Source organism: Phoca vitulina, unplaced genomic scaffold (assembly GCF_004348235.1).
Source record: "Phoca vitulina isolate PV1807 unplaced genomic scaffold, GSC_HSeal_1.0 scaffold2, whole genome shotgun sequence".
In the NCBI taxonomy this organism is placed as follows: Eukaryota; Metazoa; Chordata; class Mammalia; order Carnivora; family Phocidae; genus Phoca; species Phoca vitulina.
The window spans coordinates 87374365-87394315 of NW_022589705.1; the positions used below are offsets into that span (position 1 = coordinate 87374365).

At 54.9% G+C, this 19951-nt stretch overlaps 1 protein-coding gene across 7 annotated transcripts in view; it reads left to right on the forward strand.

The window, feature by feature from the left end:
* UBR4 (ubiquitin protein ligase E3 component n-recognin 4) overlaps positions 1–18510 on the forward strand; it is a 131881-nt gene extending 113371 nt beyond the window's left edge. For all 7 annotated transcript variants that reach the window (XM_032392514.1, XM_032392520.1, XM_032392546.1 and 4 more), the window contains 9 exons: positions 3000–3218; positions 4097–4210; positions 5381–5523; positions 5944–6069; positions 7354–7548; positions 10317–10541; positions 13635–13725; positions 14395–14557; positions 16834–18510. In XM_032392514.1, the coding sequence (XP_032248405.1) occupies positions 3000–3218; positions 4097–4210; positions 5381–5523; positions 5944–6069; positions 7354–7548; positions 10317–10541; positions 13635–13725; positions 14395–14557; positions 16834–16898 (1341 nt within the window). In that variant the 3' untranslated portion in view covers positions 16899–18510. The remainder of the gene's footprint in view (positions 1–2999; positions 3219–4096; positions 4211–5380; positions 5524–5943; positions 6070–7353; positions 7549–10316; positions 10542–13634; positions 13726–14394; positions 14558–16833) is intronic.
* Positions 18511–19951: the final 1441 nt, after the last annotated feature.

A 19951-nucleotide genomic window follows, 5' to 3' on the forward strand; every position in this document is an offset into this window, starting at 1 on the left:
GATTCCACAGGCTGCCTCACCATTCTCCCGTTAACACCTGGATTGTTTCCAGTTTTTGGATGTTACAAATGAAACTGCCATAAACATTCACGTGCAGTTGTTTTGTGTATGTGTAGAAATCTTCATTTCTCTGGGATAAATGCCTAGGCATGGAGTTGCTGGGTTATACAGTAGTGGTGGATTTAGTTTTATTAGAAACTGCGACACTGGTTTCTAGAGTGAGTGGCTGCCCCATTTTATATTCTCACCAGCAGTGCGTTGAGGAGCTACTGTCCCTGCATCCTCATCAGCATTTGGTGGCACGTAGCCACTTTGATAGCTGATGGTGTTGTATTTATTTATTAATTTTTAAAAAGATTTTATTTATTTGACAGACATAGCAAGAGAGAGAGCACAAGCAGGGGGAGTGGGAGAGGGAGAAGCAGGCTTCCCGCTGAGCAGGGAGCCCGATGTGGGGCTCGATCCCAGGATCCTGGGATCATGACCTGAGCCAAAGGCAGACGCTTAACGACTAAGCCACCCAGCCGCCCCCTCTCTGCGATTTTAATTTGTATTTCCCTAGTGGTTAACGGTGCTGTACACCTTCCGTGTGCTTTCCATCTGTGTGTCTTCTTCAGTGACCTTCCTGTTCATATCTTTTGCCCATTTTCTAATAGGATTTTTTTTTAATGTTGAGTTTTGAGAGTTCTCGGGGCTGTTTTTTTTCTGTGTATGGTGTTCTGCATCGAATGTAATCCCACGTGCTCTTTTGGGGATCGGTTCTGATAGCTCATTCCAAAAGTAGGGTAGGGTAGCTTGGCTATAGGATTCTTGTGTCTCTCTTGTTTTAAAGTTTTGTTCAGTTCAGTGGGGATAGTCATAATTAGCACACCTTTGTGGAGATAATTTTTCTTACATGGGAGTCTTCACGTATATTAGTTTCTGTGTTCCTGTAACATTTGTTTTATATGCAGGTGAATCTAGGAGTGGGGCTGTGATATGGCCAAGCCTGGGTCAGCTGATTTCCAGGCTTCTTTGTAGTCACTAAGTCAAATTACTTTCTTTAGACTAAGACTTTATTTAGTTAGGAACTCAGCATTCACACTTGTGACCATTCACTTCCTAGCAACACATTTTTTTTAGCACTTGTTGTGTACCTGAGCTGTGCTAGGCTGAGGCGACATTGGAGACCAGGGTGGTCACAGCCTGTGATTCTGGGAGCTCACTCTCTGGTGGAAGATATAGCCATGTACCCGGTAATTGTAGTGTGAAGGTGATAAGTGCAGTGTGAAAGGGGCCAAAGGAAGGAGGATGCTTTAGAAGAAAGTATGGCACCTGCTAAGGCTCAGGAACCAAAGGATGCTAGAAGCGCTCGGGGGTTGGGAGCAGTTGCATGGGGATTGGTGGGGGTGGGGGGGAGGTGGAGCGAGAGCTGACCCCGAAACAGGGCACATTCTCCGAAGACAGGAGTATGCATTTTCTGCCGAGGGCCATGACCGGGCCATGAACTGGAAGAAGGGGAGATGACAGATCACTAGTAGAGATGGTTGGATGCCTCTTATCATAATCTAGGTAAGAGGTGAAGGCAGCTGAGCTAGCATGTGAGGTGGACAGTGGGTGGGTTCAGCAGTGGTCTGGGAGGCAGAATGAATGGGATTTGGAGATTGGTTGCACATGAGGGGTGAAGAAGCTGGATGAGTCAAGAACTCTGTTCAGTTTTGGGTTGGGCGACAGGAGAGTGGTGGTGCCCTTGAAGGAAACCTAGGGGATTTGAAGCAAGGTGCAGGAGGGCTTGTTCTGTCAGACTGTTGACATGTGTCTGCTTGCCCAATTAGAGTGTAAGCTTCAGGAGGGTCGGGTCTTTGTACCCCTAGCACGTAAAGCATGGCTTCCTGCAGATGTGTGTGCGCACACGCATGCAGCTACCACCCAGCGTGAGGAGGTCGGCGTATCTGCGCAGTAGTTCTGTAGACTGTTGCACTGTGGGCTCAGCATTTAGGATCAGGAGATGTGAGATGACCTATAGTTTTGCTGAGGTGCAGCTTGGAAGTGTACCTGCTCTGAGGGCAGGTGTATGAGCCGGTGAGTGATCTTAGTTGAGCGCTGAGCTTTCACATTACAAGTTGGTTCTATTGTTTGCCATTTATTGTCAAATACGTATGGTAGTAATTAGCATTAATACACTTGTGCCAGGGGGTGGGGGGATTTTGGTGGTACAGTGCTTCTCCACTCACCTGGAGAGCATTGTCAGGCCTGCCCTGCCTTCCGTGTTCTGTTCTCCCACACGTGTCGACAATGTGGTGCTGTCATGTAGTGACTGCCAGCCATCTCAAGCACGGGTTTCTGGGTGATACCTATTTTTTTTTTTTTTTTTTAGATTTTATTTATTTATTTGTCAGAGGGCGAAGCAGGTAGAGGGAGAAGCAGACTCCCCGCTGAGCAAGGACCCCAATGAGGGACTCGATCCCAGGACCCTGGGGTCCTGACCTGAGCTGAAGGCAGACGCTTAACCACTTGAGTCACCCAGGTGTCCCTATTTGTGACTAATTTTTAATCTTCACCGCAACCCTGACATTATCAACAATTTTTTTTAAGATTTTATTTATTTATTTGGGGGGTGGGTGACAAGCCAGAGGAGAGGCAGAGAGAGAGGGAGAAGCAGACTCCCTATTGAGCAGGGAGCCTGATGTAGGGCTCGATCCCAGGACCCCAGGATCATGACCTGAGCCAAAGGCGACGCTTAACCAACCAAGCCACCCAGGCATCCCCATTATTCCCCTCTTATAGACAGGGGTACTGGAGCCAAAGAGCAGAGTGACTGGTCAAAGGTCAGTGACAGAGTCGAGCCCTCCTCCATTTGTTGAAATTTTTGAAACACAAATTCAAAGGATTTGATTGAAACTGAACAGATGACATGAGATTGAGTACAGTCTGTTGAGTTTTCTGAACCTATAAGCTCCTGGATAGAATGTTTGTTCGCCTAACTGGAAGCATGTATGTCTCTGGTCTCTACTTGGTAGGTTTTGATCGGAACAGACTCCATCACAAACCTACATAAACTGGAGCAGGTGTCCAGCGATGAGGGCATTGGGACCCTGGCAGAGAACCTGCTGGAGGCATTGCGGGAGCATCCTGATGTAAACAAGAAGATCGATGCTGCCCGCAGGGAGACCCGTGCTGAGAAGAAGCGCATGGCCATGGCAATGAGGCAGAAGGCTCTGGGCACCCTGGGCATGACGGTAAAGCCACTGTCCGGGAGTCTCCACGTTCTTGTCTATGCTGTTGAGGAGGAGATAGCTGTGCTTCGGGTCAGAGCTGGGTTGGGGATGGTGGGGGTGAAGGCTGGCGAGGAGGAGGAGGGAACTAGGTGTGCCAGGCACTGTGCCAGGCGCTTTACCTTCTGTGATCTTCCTGACAACCCTCAGAGCTGTGACTATGGTCCCACTACGCAGATGGGACTCAGAGGCTAAATGACTTAACAGATTCACGGAAACAGTAAAAGTGGGGATGATAATGATAACACTTGCTCGTGGAGAATTTACTATTTGCCAGGCACTATGCTTAGGCACCTTGCTCGTAAGATTTTATTTAAGCCCTCATGTGATTCTGTGAGGGTGATATTACTATACTCATTTTCTGGTTGAAGTAATAGAGGCTGAGAAGCAAAGGAAATAGGCCAAGGTGCATGATTAATAAGAGGTGGACAAGAGTTTGAACCCACGTCTGTTGGACGTGATAGTCTGCTCTTATTGCTGCACGTTGGAAGCCATAGTCCTACGAGTGTCTTCTCCAGAGCACAGGCTTGGGTGTCAGCAGTTTAGAACTCCCATGCGAACCGTAAAGTGAATCCTAATGCAACAGCCCTTGGCAGCTGAGACTGGGGAGTGCTGGCACAAAGAAAGGGGGCTTTTCTGATGGTGCATGGCAGCCTGCAGGAAGAGAAAGCAGAGGAATCTGGGTCTTTACCCTCATTGGAAGCCACCTAAAGAGGTTTCCTTTCCATGCATCCTCCGTCTAGTGTCTGTGGACGGGCAGCCCTGTTCCCGAGCATCCCCAAGCTAGGGTGGGGGGTGGGTGGAACTCACCTTCTGACATACCACTTGGGTTTCCCCTGCAGACAAACGAGAAGGGCCAGGTCGTGACCAAGACGGCGCTCTTGAAGCAGATGGAGGAGCTGATTGAGGAGCCGGGCCTCACATGCTGCATCTGCAGGGAAGGGTACAAGTTCCAGGTAGAGTGCTTGGCCTGGGCCTGACGCGCAGCCTGGCCGCTTGTGCCAGTGGTGGCCTTCTGCAGGCCTTCTCCTTCTTAGATGGGCTGGTGTCGAGGGGTGTGTCAGGGCCAGCTGTCCTCTCTAAAGGGAGGGGAAGGCGGACTGCTCTGAACGTTAGTTTTCACCACCACCCCCCCCATCACCATCACCATCACCACCACCACCACCACCACCCCCATCACCATCACCATCACCACCACCACCCCCATCACCATCACCACCACCACCCCCACCCCCATCACCATCACCATCACCACCACCACCACCACCCCCATCACCATCACCATCACCACCACCACCACCACCACCCCCATCACCATCACCATCACCACCACCACCACCACCACCACCCCCATCACCATCACCACTACCACCATCCTTGACACCACCACTCACTGGATTCCTTCTGTATACTAGTCCCAGTGCCCAGAGCTTTCTCTAATTTTGTTTCTAAAGCTACAGAACCCCAAATTATGGATGGGAAAACAAGGGTCATGTGGCAGAGCCAGAATTCTAGCCCAGGCTTCTCGGACTCCAGACCTGGGGCTTTTACAAATACACCATGCTGCTGTTAACCAGGATACCTGGGGGAAGATCAGGACCTCTACCAAACTAGATTTATGACTGAAAGGAGCAGAGCAGCGAGTGACCCGTTTGTTCCCCTGAAGGCCTACAAGGCGTCCTCTTCCCTTCCAGCTTGAATGCCCTGCTTAGCGTCCACACTGCTGAAGGGCCACAAGCCTCGTGAGTCCTACTATGGCACCAGCTCCTGGGAGCAGCCTGATAAGTGTTGTAAAGCAAGTGACTTACCCGGAAGGCACTTTATTCTTCCTTTTCAGATAAATAAAGCAGCAAAAAAAAAAGGGTGACAGTGTAGGCTTCCATTTCTGTTTTCCTATCTGCACAGCATCTGCTTTATTTTGGTTGCTCCCCATGTTCCTCGTCTCCCTGGGGCTGTGCCCAGCCAAGTGCTTAACCAAGAGACCAAGGTGCTGATCCACCACCCCCTCTCTGAGTGCATTCCTTCCCGGGAGGGGAGGCCTGCGGGTCCCCTCTCCTCTGCTTCGCCTCTTCCCAAAGCCTGCCTTGAGGTTCACCTCACCTCCTCCTTTTCTGGTGTCTTTGCAGCCCACAAAAGTCCTGGGCATTTACACCTTCACCAAGCGGGTAGCCTTGGAAGAGATGGAGAACAAGCCCCGGAAGCAGCAGGGCTACAGCACCGTGTCCCACTTCAACATCGTGCACTATGACTGCCACCTGGCTGCTGTCAGGTAGGCCTGGGCTCCTCCGTAGGCTGCTTCCGCAGGTGCTTCCGTCTGGGCCTGTGTCGCTTCAGGGGAGGGGCAGCTTGCCCAGGACCCTGTACTGGGAGGGGTAGATGCCAACTGAGGGTTTCGTCTCAGGGGAGTAGGGTGTCCTGCCTTAAACCCAAGAGCCACTTGTGCCGTATGACTAGGAAAATCCACTTGGCTTTTGGCCTAAGGCTGGAGAAAGCAGCCTTGCTTCCCTGAAGCAGCGAAGCTGGCATTTACCATATTGTAATAGAGAGGGCTAATTCTCTCTGGAGTCAGCTGCATGGGCTAACGTCTTTCCTTAGTATTAGCAAACCCTTCTCCACCCCCACTCGTCTAGGTGCCCGGTTGCCAAATCAGTTCCAACGGTCACTTGTCCCTGCTCTCGTCCCAATCCAGGCTGGCTCGTGGCCGGGAAGAGTGGGAAAGTGCTGCCCTTCAGAACGCCAACACTAAGTGCAATGGGCTCCTTCCGGTCTGGGGGCCCCACGTCCCTGAATCAGCTTTTGCCACCTGCTTGGCAAGGTGAGTGTTGAGCGGTGTGCAGGGCAGAAAAGGGGGTTGCCAGGAGAAGGGGGGGGATATCCGTGATCAGCTCGGTCTGGAGGCCTGTCACTGTCCTTGGGAACCCTGGTCTCTGCGTGCTGTCAAGGAAGCTGCGTCTGGAAGAGGGAGGAATTCGGCTGCGAGAAACCAGCACCCTGAGTGTCTGGTGCATCATGTGGAACTTCTGGTTATTCGCTCCCTCTTCTCCCTTGTTGATCTCAGAGCATAAGACACAGAACCCTGACTGTGTCCTCAAAGTCAACATTTCCCAGATTTCTCTTCTGCAGTGTGTGCCTCTGAGGTTTAAATAACACAAATAGCTCAGTGGCATGGGGAATATCAGGCTCCTTTTAAGCATCCCTCGTCCTCAAATCCAGAGTAGAGTTGATGAGGTCCCCACTCTTGCCGGTGCTTTGGGGAGTGGTGCCCCACCCCATGTCCTATTAGAAGGCTCAGGGATGGGACACCTGGGTGGCTCAGTCGGTTAAGCATCTGCCTTCGGCTCAGGTTATGATCCCAGGGTCCTGGGATCGAGTCCTACATCAGGCTCCCTGCTCAGCGGGGAGCCTGCTTCTCCCTCTGCCTGCCACTCCCCCTGCTTGTGCGCTTCTCTCTCCCTCTTTCTTTCTGACAAATAAATAAATAAAATCTTTAAAAAAAAAAAAAAGAAAAAAAAAAGGCGGCCCAGGGATGGAAAGGTACCTGGCAGTAATGATGATGGACAATGTATTGAGATGCTTACATGTGCTGTTACTACACGCATTCTCCAGATGAAGAAGTTGAGGCACAGAGAGGTCGAGTAAATTACCTGAGGTCGCACTGTCAGGCAGAGCCCAGACTGATGGTGGCATATATTGATGTAGAAAAATACCTTTCATTTGGAGGTTGAAAAGATTCTTACGGATAGATCACCATGTCAGAATGAATACCTTCCACATTTCTTCTTCCAAGATGTACTTCCAGATTTGGCCACGATACGTTTTATGACATTTGTCCATCAGGAAGTGGGCCCCCCAAAACTGGCGAGTTCACCTCAGAGCTTGGAGAACATCTCGTTCCATCCCAGCAGAAATGGAAATGTCCCCTGTTCCCATCTTCACGCAGGCGCCCATGGCCGTCCTCAGCTTGGCCCTTCACTCCTCTGTCTGCCTGTAGGGCCTTTGCCACCATTGGGCCATGCCAGCCGAGGGGGCTCTGCCTTCCAAGCCGGGCTGTCCCCAGGGAACTTGCTTTGCTAACGGCCTTTGTTCTCCTGCTCCCCAGGCACAACACTTACCTCCAGGAATGTACGGGCCAGCGGGAGCCCACGTACCAGCTCAACATCCACGACATCAAGCTGCTCTTCCTGCGCTTCGCCATGGAGCAGTCATTCAGCGCCGACACTGGTGGGGGCGGCCGGGAGAGCAACATCCACCTGATCCCGTACATCATTCACACTGTGCTTTACGTCCTGAACACGTCAGTATCTCAGCCCCGCTGGGCAGTGTCCGGCCGGCCCCCCTGTGCCCCTCTGCCCAGCGTGGTCTCAGTTTTCTCATGTCTGCCCGCGTTCGTTCGGAACATAGGGCTGACCTAAGGTAGCCTTTGCTGAAGCACGCATGTTCATCTGCGGCTTTTTGGAGTCCCACAGAATAAGGTGCTAAAGGTGACTTCGTTTCCAGAACAGTTCCATCCCCCGCCGTGGGCAGCCGAAGGCTGTGTCCTTGGACTCACTCTCAGCCCAGAGGGGAGCAGGAAGTGGTCGAGGCCAGACCACCAAAGGACCTCCTTAGCTTCCACTGCCACATAGCCTCCACTCCTCGCGGGACTTGGTGCTCTTGGATGGGGGAGGCCGTGGGTCAGAGCTGCACACAGTCACTGTCAAGCGCACAAGGTGTAACGGGAGAGGGTTTCACAACCAGGGACTGCGGCAGAACCAGGGACCCTCCTCATAAATGGAGGACTGGACTTGCCATCCCTGTTTCCTTTCTAGTGAACAGTGCTTCTGGCAAGTTGAGGGGCAGGGAGTGTTGAAGATTATCTGAGAAAGTCAGCTGATAGCCAGGAGGAGAGAGGGCTTGTATTTTTATCTATTTTAATTGTCCCGCATGGAGTAGTTAGTCTGATAACGAAAAGTGTAATTTTAAAGAAGCACTTAGGGTAGAGAATAGTATTCATTCATTTCGGCCCAGATTTATAAAAGCAAATTAGGATATTTAATATACTTAAGCTCTTAGTTTGCACAGTTTTGTGCTTTAGGCCCTGTTTTCCCACAGGAGTCTGACACCTGCGTTGGGCAGGGAACTGGCTGGCTGTTGAAAGGCCGTGTGCAGTCCGCCCGAGGCCGCTGCAGGCGGGTGAGGCAGGAGGACAATCTGTCTCTTGTCCTTTCTGGTCTGCTGTCTTCAACAGTGTTGTTTTCCCTTCCCTCCCATTTCCCGGGGAGATAGAAGGCTGACCTCCAGACCGCAGCCCTCATTGTTAAAAAGGTGCATGGGCAGGTCTCTGTCAGTGTGTGACGTCATCTGCTAAGCTGTGGAGACCGTCAGAAGAAGCACGCACATCCTGACAGCACCAGTGTTCCCACTGTCCAGACCGCTGCAGCCCTGAGCGGTGCTAATTACCAGTGTTTGTGGGGCCTCTGACAGAGCGCTTGGCTTTGTGGAGACCTGTCTCTTGGCAGCTGTGAGGCGGAGCGGTTTGTTCCACTCCAGGGGAAACGCAGCCCCGCAGAGGCGGCAGAAGGGAGCCAGCGACTCCGGGTAGCCCTGGGTTTCTCAGGTGCCTGGGACTAGTAACTCCTGCTTGAGTCCCTTGGTCAGGGTAGGAGTCCGCTGTGCCGTGGCTGTCTCGGTCAGTGAGAAGCTGACCTGGAGCTTCATGGGGAGGCACTGTTGCCCAGCCACCGGCCGCTCCCTTAGCTGGTCGCTCCACTGTGGTGTGAGTGTGGTCCCAGCAGGGCCTGGGTGGCACATTGGGTCCACGGGCAGTTGGTCGCACTGAAGTGGAGCAGAGTGGGCATGTGCTGCAGTGGTAGAGCACTTCTGACTCCCCGTTCTGGAAAGTCAAGTTGGGAAGGGCCCATCTGTGCCATCCGTGTCTGTTCTTCAGGAGCGGAAGGAAGCAGGGTGTCCATCCCCTCCCACGGTCCGGTGTCTGCCAGTGCTGTCTACAGGCCTGGGGACTTCCATCCCCGTGGCTACTGGGGTCCTGTTTTCTTCTCCTCCCACAGGATGAGGATAGGGCATCAAGTGCCCTTGTTGTGAGAGCACCATTCAGGCTATAGGGTCAGGAGTATATGATCAGGAAGGTCTCCAGTGGTGTCCCTGTGCCGTTCCAGTGGCCACTTGCTGAAGCTGGTGGCCGGGGGTTGGGGGGCGGGGGGCGTTCACGGGGATTGAGAATGCGGAGGCCCAGCTCGGCATCCAGGCTGCCGGGGTTCGAAACCCAGTTCTTCTCCTCCCCAGTATGTGACTTTGGGCAAATTCCTCTTCTCTGTTGTTTCCCCTTCTGTGGAATCGGGGTAGTACCTCTGTCCTAGGGCCGTTGTCAGGGTTAGGTGAGATGATCCATTTCATGCTCCCAGAGGTGCCTGGTAGTGAGGCTCGTGATCACGTCCTCACACTTCAGGCAAGAGGGAGAACAGGGAGCCGTGCTTGCCCAGAAGTAGCTGTTGTAATGGAGGAGGGGACGCAGACACATAGGGAAACACAGAAACGGAGCGCCCAGAGAGGGGACCGCTGTGGACGTAGCGCAGACAACCTAGCTGTGAGGACTGCGTGGGCCAAGCGAGAACACGGGCTGGCTCACAGAGTCAGAATCTGGGCTCACTTTGGCTCCCTCACTTACGGACCTGCTGGCTTTGGGAAGGTCACTGCACTTCTCTAGGCATCAGCTATCATGGTAAAAAGGTGCCAGCTGTCACCTTCCAGAGTCGTTAGGACACTCTGATGGTGGAGTATTTGTGAGTGTGCCCGCCATATGCAGGGGGCTCAAGAGCCAGCAAGTTGTCAGAGCTGAATGGGGGGTGGGGTGGGGGCAAGGAAAATGCCACCAAGAAGGGCTTAGAAGGGAAGCTGCAGCCCTCGGGGAGGGGGTGGAAGGGGTAGTCAAGAGTGGGTGGCCGTGCTCCATGATCTAAGCATTCTAGAAGCTTAAAAGAAGATGAGAAATTGACCAAATGTCCTTCCCTCTTGCTGCTGGTGCCTTGCTTCTACCCTGGTTTCATCGTGACCCTTTTGTTCCAGAACCCGAGCAACTTCCCGAGAAGAGAAGAACCTCCAGGGCTTTCTGGAGCAGCCCAAGGAGAAGTGGGTGGAGAGTGCCTTTGAAGTGGATGGGCCCCACTATTTCACAGTCCTGGCCCTCCACATCCTGCCCCCCGAGAAGTGGAGAGCCACACGTGTGGAAATCCTGCGGAGGCTGCTGGTGACCTCTCAGGCCCGGGCAGTGGCTCCAGGGGGGGCCACCAGGTCAGTCTCTGCCTCGGGGTACCATCTTCCGGGCTGCCTGGTGTCTGCTTTGTGTATTCCCCATGTGTGCTAAGGGAGGGCCTGCTCGCTCAACTCAGTCCCTTCTGCCCTTTCTCATCTCAAGTCTGCCCTGCTGAGAGGCTGGGCCCAATGGCTGGCAGGTGCCTGGCTACCTCTGGGTCTCGTGTTAAGCCACTGGAAAGGTGGAGCCAGGCTTCAGTGTGTGGAAGATTTCAGAGAAGCAGCCAGCCAGGCACAGGGCAAGATACTGATGAGAAGAATTAGGGCCAGGAGGGAGCTAGGGCAGGTAACTGGCTTTTCCCAGTTCTGCTGGGCTGGCCATTAACTGGGAAGGCTTCCGCATGGCTGCACTGGGGATTTTCTCTTCTGATCACGAAAAGCTCATTATCTCTCTCCTTGGTCACATTCCTATCCCGTCTGCCCCATGTTCCATGAGCCTTTCTTCCGTTCATGTGGACATGTCCCAAAGAAGGAACGACATTTCAGGAAGGAATTATCTTTGTTTTCATGACCTTGTGCTGTGATTTGGGTCAGATGGGCGGCATCTTGAGAGAAACAACTATAAACAACAAGAAGCCCTTTGAGATGACTGCGGATTTCCACACATTGCATGGACTCCATGGGCATGACTCTAGGCTTGTGGTGGCCCTGCACAGTCTCTGCGTGTCCTGGGCTCCAGAGTAGGCTGTAGGTTTTTCAGCTTGCTTCTGCCGCTTCCCTGGAGTGGAAGATCTGTGCTCGTCTGTCTGCCTTTGCTCGGATCTGAGGGAACATTTCCACATTTGCAGGCCAACAAGGGAGCGGAGGAGGAGCTTACCAGCCCCTGACAATGACAGACCAAGGGGGCACAGACCAAGGGGGAAGAGCCGTGTGCCTGGATTGGCACACCTGGTACTTTCGCGTCCACCAGCTCTGATTTAGCCTGCCTTGCTGGTCCCAGGCACCTCCCACCCTCAGAGAGACCAGGTCAGGGCTCTGCTGTTGAGTCCGGCCAGTACCAGCTGCTTTGTGTCGAGGAGGAGGGGGCGAGTCTTGTCAGCTTCCTGCCTCACCCCTGCCCCAATTCCAGACCTATCCCCTTCCAGTGTTTCCCAGAGTTCAAAGCTTCATGCTGAACTAGCTGCTAGAAATCAAAAGTTAGATCTGGAAGATACCAGGTTGTTGATAAGGCAGGCTCAGCCCGTTTCTGTGGCACAGAAAGTGGCTGTTTGCGGGGCGCTGGCTCTCAGTGGCAGGTGTGAAATCTGAAGGCACGGGAGCTCTTCTGCCTTCAGCAGGGAGACCAGAACACGGCACGGTCCCAGGCGGTTCAGGAGAAGCCCGTGGGGCCACAGCTGATGCGGGAACACCGTGTGGGCTTCGCTCCCGAGCTGCTGTTTTCTCTGTGGCGGTTTAGTCACCTCTGCTAATTAGCCTGAAATAATTAAGTTGGGCAGGTCACTCACGATTCCTGCTTACCACAGCACAGCAGCCACCAAACCTGGTGTGGGGTGGAGGCCCGAGCCGGGGAGGGGCCGGGTGTGAGCCCCGTATTTGGGACACCCTCCAAGGAGAGACTGTGCTGGAGGGACGCTCAGAGGGCGTCCTCCTGGAGGTTGGGCGGTGTCCCTGGCAGGAGACTTTGTCCCGAGTCCATGATGGGGTGGGAGGCAGTAGCCGATACAAAATCTAGGGATTTGCACAAGAGAATCTGACCTTCTGCATCTCTTACGCTGAAGAAGGGTTTCTCTGCCAGGAACTTGCCAGTAGTTAGGCCTGGGACTTTCTAGGCTTCCATCAGAACCTTATCTGGCGTCTTGTGTGCCTCCCTTACCCCCAGGCCTGCCTAAGGCTGCAGAGTCTCCACGCAGGGCTGTGGAGAGAGTGGGTGCTTTGGAGGACATTGGGGTGCAGGGAGGGAATAGGAAGAGTATCGTAGCAAACAGAATTGTCTCACTTCGTTATTGTTTTACTTTACTTTTGTTTAATGAATTTATATTTATTGGATGTAGGGGTGGATGGCCCATCCCCTGCTCATCAGTCCCTTTGCTTGAGGCCCATACAGGATAGTCTTGGCTTCTGTGATAAATAACCTCTTTGTCTGTCTCACTTTGCTGATTCTTACATGTATACACTTTAATATTAAATTTTAGTCCCTTTAGTTACGGGCTTTGTTCCAGCGTGTGGTAAGATACAGGATTTCCACGACAAGGTTTCATCTAGCCTTTACTTACTGCAGATGTGAGGGCAGCGTGCAGATAAAACCTCCTGTAGATCTTGGGTGGTAGAAGCCGAACCTTAGGACGGATCTTTCACTGCCGGTGCAGAGGGGGGTCTGGGCTATTTCACAGTGGCTTTACCACCGTGATTTAGGGTCATCGCTCCTCACGCCAGCAGTGTCTGCCAAGAGGGGACGGTGTCACAGGCTGTCCCCAGCATTCTGAGGGCCTGCTGGCCTCTCATCCTGCACTGAATTACTGGGTTAAGTGGAGATGGTCCTGGACAGAGGCAGAGGGGTGTGGTGGCAGCTCTAGGATTACCCAGGATTTAGGAGGTGTCGGTTGCACCCTCCATCCTAGATATTACTCTTGCTCAGCACCAGTTTCCCCCCCACAGCTCGCTGTCTTTCTAACACAGCCCGTGGTTGCCAAATTCCTGTGTTTGGCTGGCTTGAGTCTGCTGACTGTTTGTGAAAATTCTCCTGGGGGCAATGTCCGGACTGAGGGAGAACCTTGTTTCCCGCTTCGTTTATGAGGTCCCAGCGAGTCCAAGGGCTTGTGTGGGGGCTGAACACAGGGACACATGGGACTCCTTGGTGTGTCCTCAAGGCAGTGGTCTTGGGTTGCCACGTGCACCTTATGTCCACCAGGCTTTGATTCACCTGTACGAAGGATGAGTATTTCATGGATCATTGTCCAGGCTTCAGAGGTTCTTGCCCACAGCTGCTTTTTTCTGACAAGATAGGCAGGTGGAGGGAATGGAGTGGCGCACAGATTAATGTGATTCTGGCCTTGCTACCGTCCTGCTCTGCTCTGTCCTTGTGCGTATCGGTCCAGGGTCTTCATGGGCATGCAATCGGATTTTCTTTTCCAGGCTGACAGACAAGGCAGTGAAGGACTATTCTGCCTACCGCTCTTCCCTTCTCTTTTGGGCCCTCGTCGATCTCATTTACAACATGTTTAAGGTAGGGAAGCCACTGGAAGCTCGGCTGGTTTCTGCGAGCGTGTGAAAGTTCAGTGCTCCTGGCGCTGAACCTGCTCCGCGGCCGCTCACCGCGAACGAGCCACCTCCTGTGGAAGGGATCCGCACGCCGGCTTACGGCCTTCCGTGTGTGGTGTGCGACTGCAGCCAAGGCCGCTCCTCTCACCCGGTCTCAGGCCTGCTGCAGGCCCACCTCCCTCCGAGGCCCCCCTTGTTGGCTCTTGTCCCCTCTGTCTGGGTTACCTGCATTGCCTCGTGTGAGTGTGACTCACGCCAGCCCGGCTCACAGGGACACTGCCCTCTGCCTTGAGAGAACTCTGGGGTGTGGGGGTGGTTCCTTTTATGGTCTGAGTGGGACCGCTCAGCTGAAGCATGGTGAGAGAGTGCCTTTCCTGGAAAAATGCCGATGTGACCTGTGCAGGAAGGAAGAGTGGTCTCTTGTAGCTTGGAGGTCACATCACATGGTGCATCATAAAGGGGCTGCCAGAGGAATGACACGAGACTCTGTTGTTCCTAGAAGCAAAACACGTCCTCCAGGGAAACTTTGATGTGGGGGGAGGGAGGAGGGCTGCTTTTTGGCACTGACAAAGCCTGACTGACTTGAGGCATTAAGTAATCCAGCCCCGGGCCTGTCTCCTGTTGGTTCTTGTAGAAGGTGCCTACCAGTAACACGGAGGGAGGCTGGTCCTGCTCTCTAGCGGAATACATCCGCCACAATGACATGCCCATCTACGAAGCTGCTGACAAAGCCCTGAAGACCTTCCAGGAGGAGTTCATGCCAGTGGAGACCTTCTCGGAGTTCCTCGATGCGGCTGGTCAGTGTCAGGGTTTTATCTCTCAAAGATCTTCTCCAGCGGAACCCATGTGATCTTAGTGGGGCCGGTCTTAGCTTTCATCTTCACAGCAGCAGACACACGAGCAAGGTCTGGGAGAGAGATGTAAACAGCAGGCCCCTGGTAGTAAGCACAGCAGCTGGGACATGCGGGGACTTCCTGCATCCCAGGCCCTGTGCTGCTCACGTGTTTGAGGTGGGTACTCTGGTTACCCCCACTTCACAGATGGGGTAACTGAGGCTGTGGAGATTAGATGTTTCCTGTGGGGGCATACCTGAGAAATGGGTAGAGCCTCTTTTAAATTCCTGACTTTTTATGATAGTTCAGAGAATTCACGTGGAGCTGACCTGCCTTCTTCCTGCCTCTTGGGGACTGAGACTTTTTATGTCACAGCTACCCTGGGGAAATGGGGAAGAGTTCAACTCTGATTCTAAAAATAAGTGGTAAATATGAAAACAGAGCAAAGAGCATCTTGGACACCCTTGGACAGTCCCTCATCCCACAGCTGGTGAGAAAGAAGTTCCTAGTTCTCTCCCGGCGACAGATGCTGTGTACAACGAACTGGTCATCCTCCTTGCAAACATGTTAGAGTTTGCTCGCATCTCATCAGCAAGCCCCGCTGACAGCCGGGGAGGTGGTTGGGAAAACGCACGCAGGTTGCAAACGTGAGGGCCCCGTCAGGCTGCGGGTGCTGGTGCATCAGAGCCTGGTCGCTGCCGGCCTGGGGGGTGGGGGTGGGGCGGTGCCAGAGCCAAGGCCGAGCGGACAGGGCCTGCCCCGCTCCTGCTTTTTGTGAAGGGTGAAGAAGCCAGGAAAAAAGCCAGGAAGAAGTCAAATCCCACTGTCAAGAGAAAGCCTCCACTGGCATTTTCCCATCTGCTGTCCCCTGGGAACCCTACTCTCAGAGGTCTGGAGCCATGCTCCTTGGGAATTCCGCTTTCCTCCCAGCTCAGCGCCACCTGACGGAGTGTTCCCCATGTGCACTGGGACTTCCAGGTCGGCTGTACTTTCAGGTGGCCTCTGTGGAAGCTGAGCAGGTCATGGGCCTGTGTTGGCTCTGCTCAGCTCAGTGTCTTAACTGTTGGCCTTGACGCTTCTCCCCAGGAATGGTCCCTGCCTAAGAGCAGGTGGCCCGTGTACATATGTCCTCGGTGCCGCGCTCTGCCTGTCACCAGGGCTCTGGGGGTGTCTGAACCTGGGCTGTGAGTGGGAACGGAAGAGTCTGAGTAAGAGAGGAAGAGGTGTCAGGGGAGGAAGGTGTCCATCTCGGTTCGGGGCTTCCCGGCCGCCCTGCAGCTGGTGGCAGCGCCCCCGGCCTGAAGCCGGGGAGAGCAGGAGCCTGACGGGCGGGGGGCCTCTGTGGCTTCACTCCGGGGTCCGGTTTTTACAGCATGATTTTATTACTTTGTTTAAACTGGTAGAGAATTTCAGAACATCAGACACACCCTACTGAAGTGCAAGGGCAAAAACACCTTCCAAAGCCAGCACAGGGTGATGGGCGCAGCCTTCCCCCCACTGGCGTGGATGCTGGGGGAGGACTCAGAGCGGATGGCACCAGGCCTCGGGCTTAACCACTCACGGCTGTGAGGTGGGAGCTCCCTGCTTGGTGAGGGAGGGGCGGGGGCCACAGCGGCCACTGAGCTTCCGTGCACTGGCACGTTCACATACGTGGCCTCATTTAATCCCCACAGTGATCGAACCAGGACATGTTCCTGTCCCCATTCGATAGTTGTGGAAGCAGAGTCCTGAGCTTTGACAGCTCACTCGGCGCCCTGGGACTAGTGGTTGGAATGAAGTCCAGCTGAGCCCAGGGGCCTAGTACCCTGTTCTCTTCCTTCCAGCCCTTGGGGCCACTGGTATTAGCTTTTCCTTGGCCCTGGCTCCTCCAAGAATAGGCTGAATGCCGTGGACTCCCCCCTCAGAAGACCCCTCCACTTCGCACTCAGTGTCAGCAGACTGGAGGCCCCCCCTTGCGGTGGTCCATGGACCTGGGTTAGGACCTCTGCCCCAGGCGGCCGTAGGGTCGGCCTCTGCCATGTTAACGCCTTTAAACACACAGTAGCGCCCAGTTCTGGAATGCAGCTAACTCCTCTGACAGAACGAGAGTGCTTGCTCGGTGACTGTTGCCCCAGGGGGCGGCCATGTCGGAGCTTGTCGGGGCATACCGTGTTCTCTGCGCAGATGGGGCAGCCGTGACTCTGGGGCTGGGGGCTGTGCATGCCCGTGCCTAAGGACCTCTGCCCGCCCCTGTTTTCCAGGCCTGTTGTCAGAAGTCACCGATCCCGAGAGCTTCCTGAAGGACCTGTTGAACTCAATCCCCTGAACAGCACACGGAAGCTGCCGTTGGCAGAGACCGAAGCTAGCTTGCCTTCCATCCTCTGTGTTCTTCCCTCCTGTGCATTGACTCCCCCGACACGGGACGCTGCGGCATCACTCCTCCCTCCCCCCCTCATGTCTTCTTGGAGTGGCTTGGGGTTTTTAGGCTTCCTGTTTTATCTTGTGTGTGTGGTGCACTAGCTATGAAGTTGTCTGTAACCCAAGCCACGGAAGGACCTGTACATACCTAGGAGCCACGAGCTGTCCTGGCCGACTCAACACAAGTGTGCACATCTTGAGAAATAAACGAATGACTGAGTACACATTGAAAGAGAAGGTGTTGCCTGCTGCTTAAACCCACCCTCGGTGCCCCTGGCCAGACGCTGTCCTTGGCCGTCCTTGGCCGCGCGGCCCTCTCTGGCGCGAGCACAGGAAGACTGACGTATCCGAGTCGCCGTTCTTGTCGGTGCCAGATGGAGCCTGTCTGCTCTCGGCCGGCAAGCTGGGGCAACGCGTTTGAGGAGCTTGAGCTTTCCTAAAACAGACCGCTTGGCCTCTGTTAGTTTTTTGGCCTTAAGAGCTGGAACCCAGAGACTCGCGGAGCTGATGACTGCAGTCCCCGGCCGGAGGCAGGCACGGCAAAGTGAGGACGCCTGTCGTTCCTGCTCGCTGTGTGTCAGACAGCCTCTGGCGACTTTGCTTCAGGGTCGCCGTGTTAGGTAGAGGGCCCGGGGCCATCTGAGCCCCGGAATAGCGAATAGCTGCCCTTTCCTGAGCCGCCCTCTGCCGGGCTCCAGAGAGAGAGAGAGAACGTGTGTGCGTGTTACTGTGTGTGCGTGCGCGCACGCTTCCAGTCTTCCCAGCAGCCGTGCAGGAAAGGGCCTGGGATCAGGCGTCGCCGGCGGGTCTGTGCCCCGCACCACGGTGGCAGCGGCCTCTGGGGGCCTTGCGGGCCCCTTTCCCGTGCTCGTGGGCGGTGGCCCTGTGGCTAGCGAGGCAGCAAGACCCGCAAGGGCCTCTCCCCAGATTGTAGGGCAAGGCTGCGCCAGACGTGGCCTCACGGGGAGGAGGAGCTTGCTCGTGGCCATCTTTTGTTCCCTGCGCGCCGCTCTGCCAATTGCTTCTCCGAAGACGCCACCTCTTTCTCGATGCCCAGCTTGTGTGGCTGGTTCCTTAGGCCGGACCATCCGGGACGGGAGGTCCCTCTGGGCCCCTTTAGAAGACCTGCATGTCCAGGAGGCCTCGGTGTCCCTCCCTCAGAGCCCCTGACCGGATGGCCACAGGCAGGCGGAAGTGTCCTGCTTGGGCCTTGGCCAGAGAGACAAAGGCGATTGGTGGCAAGAGCCCAGCTGGTGCCCTGGCATGCGAGAGCGTGTGTGCCCGAGTGCACAAGTGCACGTCGGTGTTGGGGCTGGACGAGGGGCTTTCTGGGGCACCGACGGACTCTGGGGAGGGGCTCTCCCTCCTTTGCTCAGATGCCGGCTCGACCACCTCGCGTGTCTCCACAGCCTCACGCGTAAGATGGGACCGTCGGCAACTGCGGGGTCCATCCGTGGGCTTCTCTGTTGCCACGTAGTAAGGAAATGGCTGCTCTTACTAATGAATTCATTTTCAGTCTACGTGATTTTGCCTTTTTCTTTAGCAAAGCTCCGGGTCTCAGCTGAGGTCCAAGTGTGTCTAGTGAAGGAGGATGAAGGACTTTGGTCTCAGGGACACGGGCTTCTCACACTGACCACCGCAAGCTCACGCCCGCTCTTGCCCCTCGCCTCCCACTGGCCGGTGGTCTCTGAGGGCCCGTTTCAGGTACACGCTCGTGTGCAGGATTGCTGTTCCGTAACATCCCGGCGGGGAGAGACTGGAATGGCTTCATCGGGGACAGCAAAGCCAGAAGGGAGAGTGGGGGAAGGGGCCTTTGTAGACAGTCGGGATGACCCCTGCTTACCAGGTGTCGGGCCTGCTGTTTCGGCATCGTTGGAGGCTGAGCCACCTTCACAGTGACACCTCAGGGCATCGTGAGTGTTGACAGGGCGCCTGCAGAAGCTTATCCACAGCCTGTTCCTTTGGCCTGCAGAGCTGGAGTTGCCAAAGCTCCTTGCAAGGTGTTGGTTTATTTTTCTCTGCCCTTCATTTTTGTATTTCTTGCAGAGGCCTCGGGGAATTCTGGCTCCAGCCCAAACGCCTCAGCCTCTTTCACCGCCACAGCTTTCCCGGTGTCTGCCTGGGCCACTTCGCGGTGACTGCCGCAGTCCCAGATGGGCTGCTGGCGTGGGGGCTGCACAGGCCTGCGACAGTCCCTGGGTGGCGCCTTCAGCAGAGCTCAGGCGGGAGCGTAAGCTGGTCCAGGGAGAGCACTCTGCCCCCCAAGCCCTTGTCTCCTGACCGTAGTGTCGAGGGATCCCAGGCAGAAACCCACTTTGTCCCTTCCCGCCCCGAGCTGTCTTCTGGGCTCGTTGCTTCTTGGGCCCCGTCTTCCTCAGCAGGCAGCCCTGGTTGGGGGATTCAGACAGTTCCGGACTGGCAGTGCGGGGTCATGGCTGCGGTGGTCAGCCCCTCATCTGTGTTCAGCAACAAAGCTGGAGAAGGGAAGTCGGCATGTCCCTCCTGAAATGGCTAAAGCCTCTGGCGTCCTCAGTCTGTCGCGTCTCTCCTGGCGGCGGGCTTTCCGAGTTCAGTTCTCTGTTATGGGCTATGTGGGAGGCTGGGTGGCCCCTTCTTCCCGAGGCCCCCTCCTCTGCCCCCAGTTATGTTTGCTGAGAACCAGGGCCTGGGTCAGGTCCTTTGCACGTAGTTCCCACATGGGCCCTGCAGGTTACGTGTTAACCCACCTTGTACTTGAGGTGACAGCCCCCAGAGGGAGTGTCTTGCCTGCCGGGCCTCAGGAGCCGCTGGTGGGACTCCAGAGATGTCTCCACTCCCTTACCTGACTTGTGCACCCGAGTCTTTATGTCCACTTGGCACCAGGCATGTGCTGAGGGCGTGACGGTGTGTCGTCTCTGTCCTCATAGAGCCCAAGTTCCCGTGAGGGGTGCTAGGTAGGAGCGGGTGAAGGTGAGCGGGCGG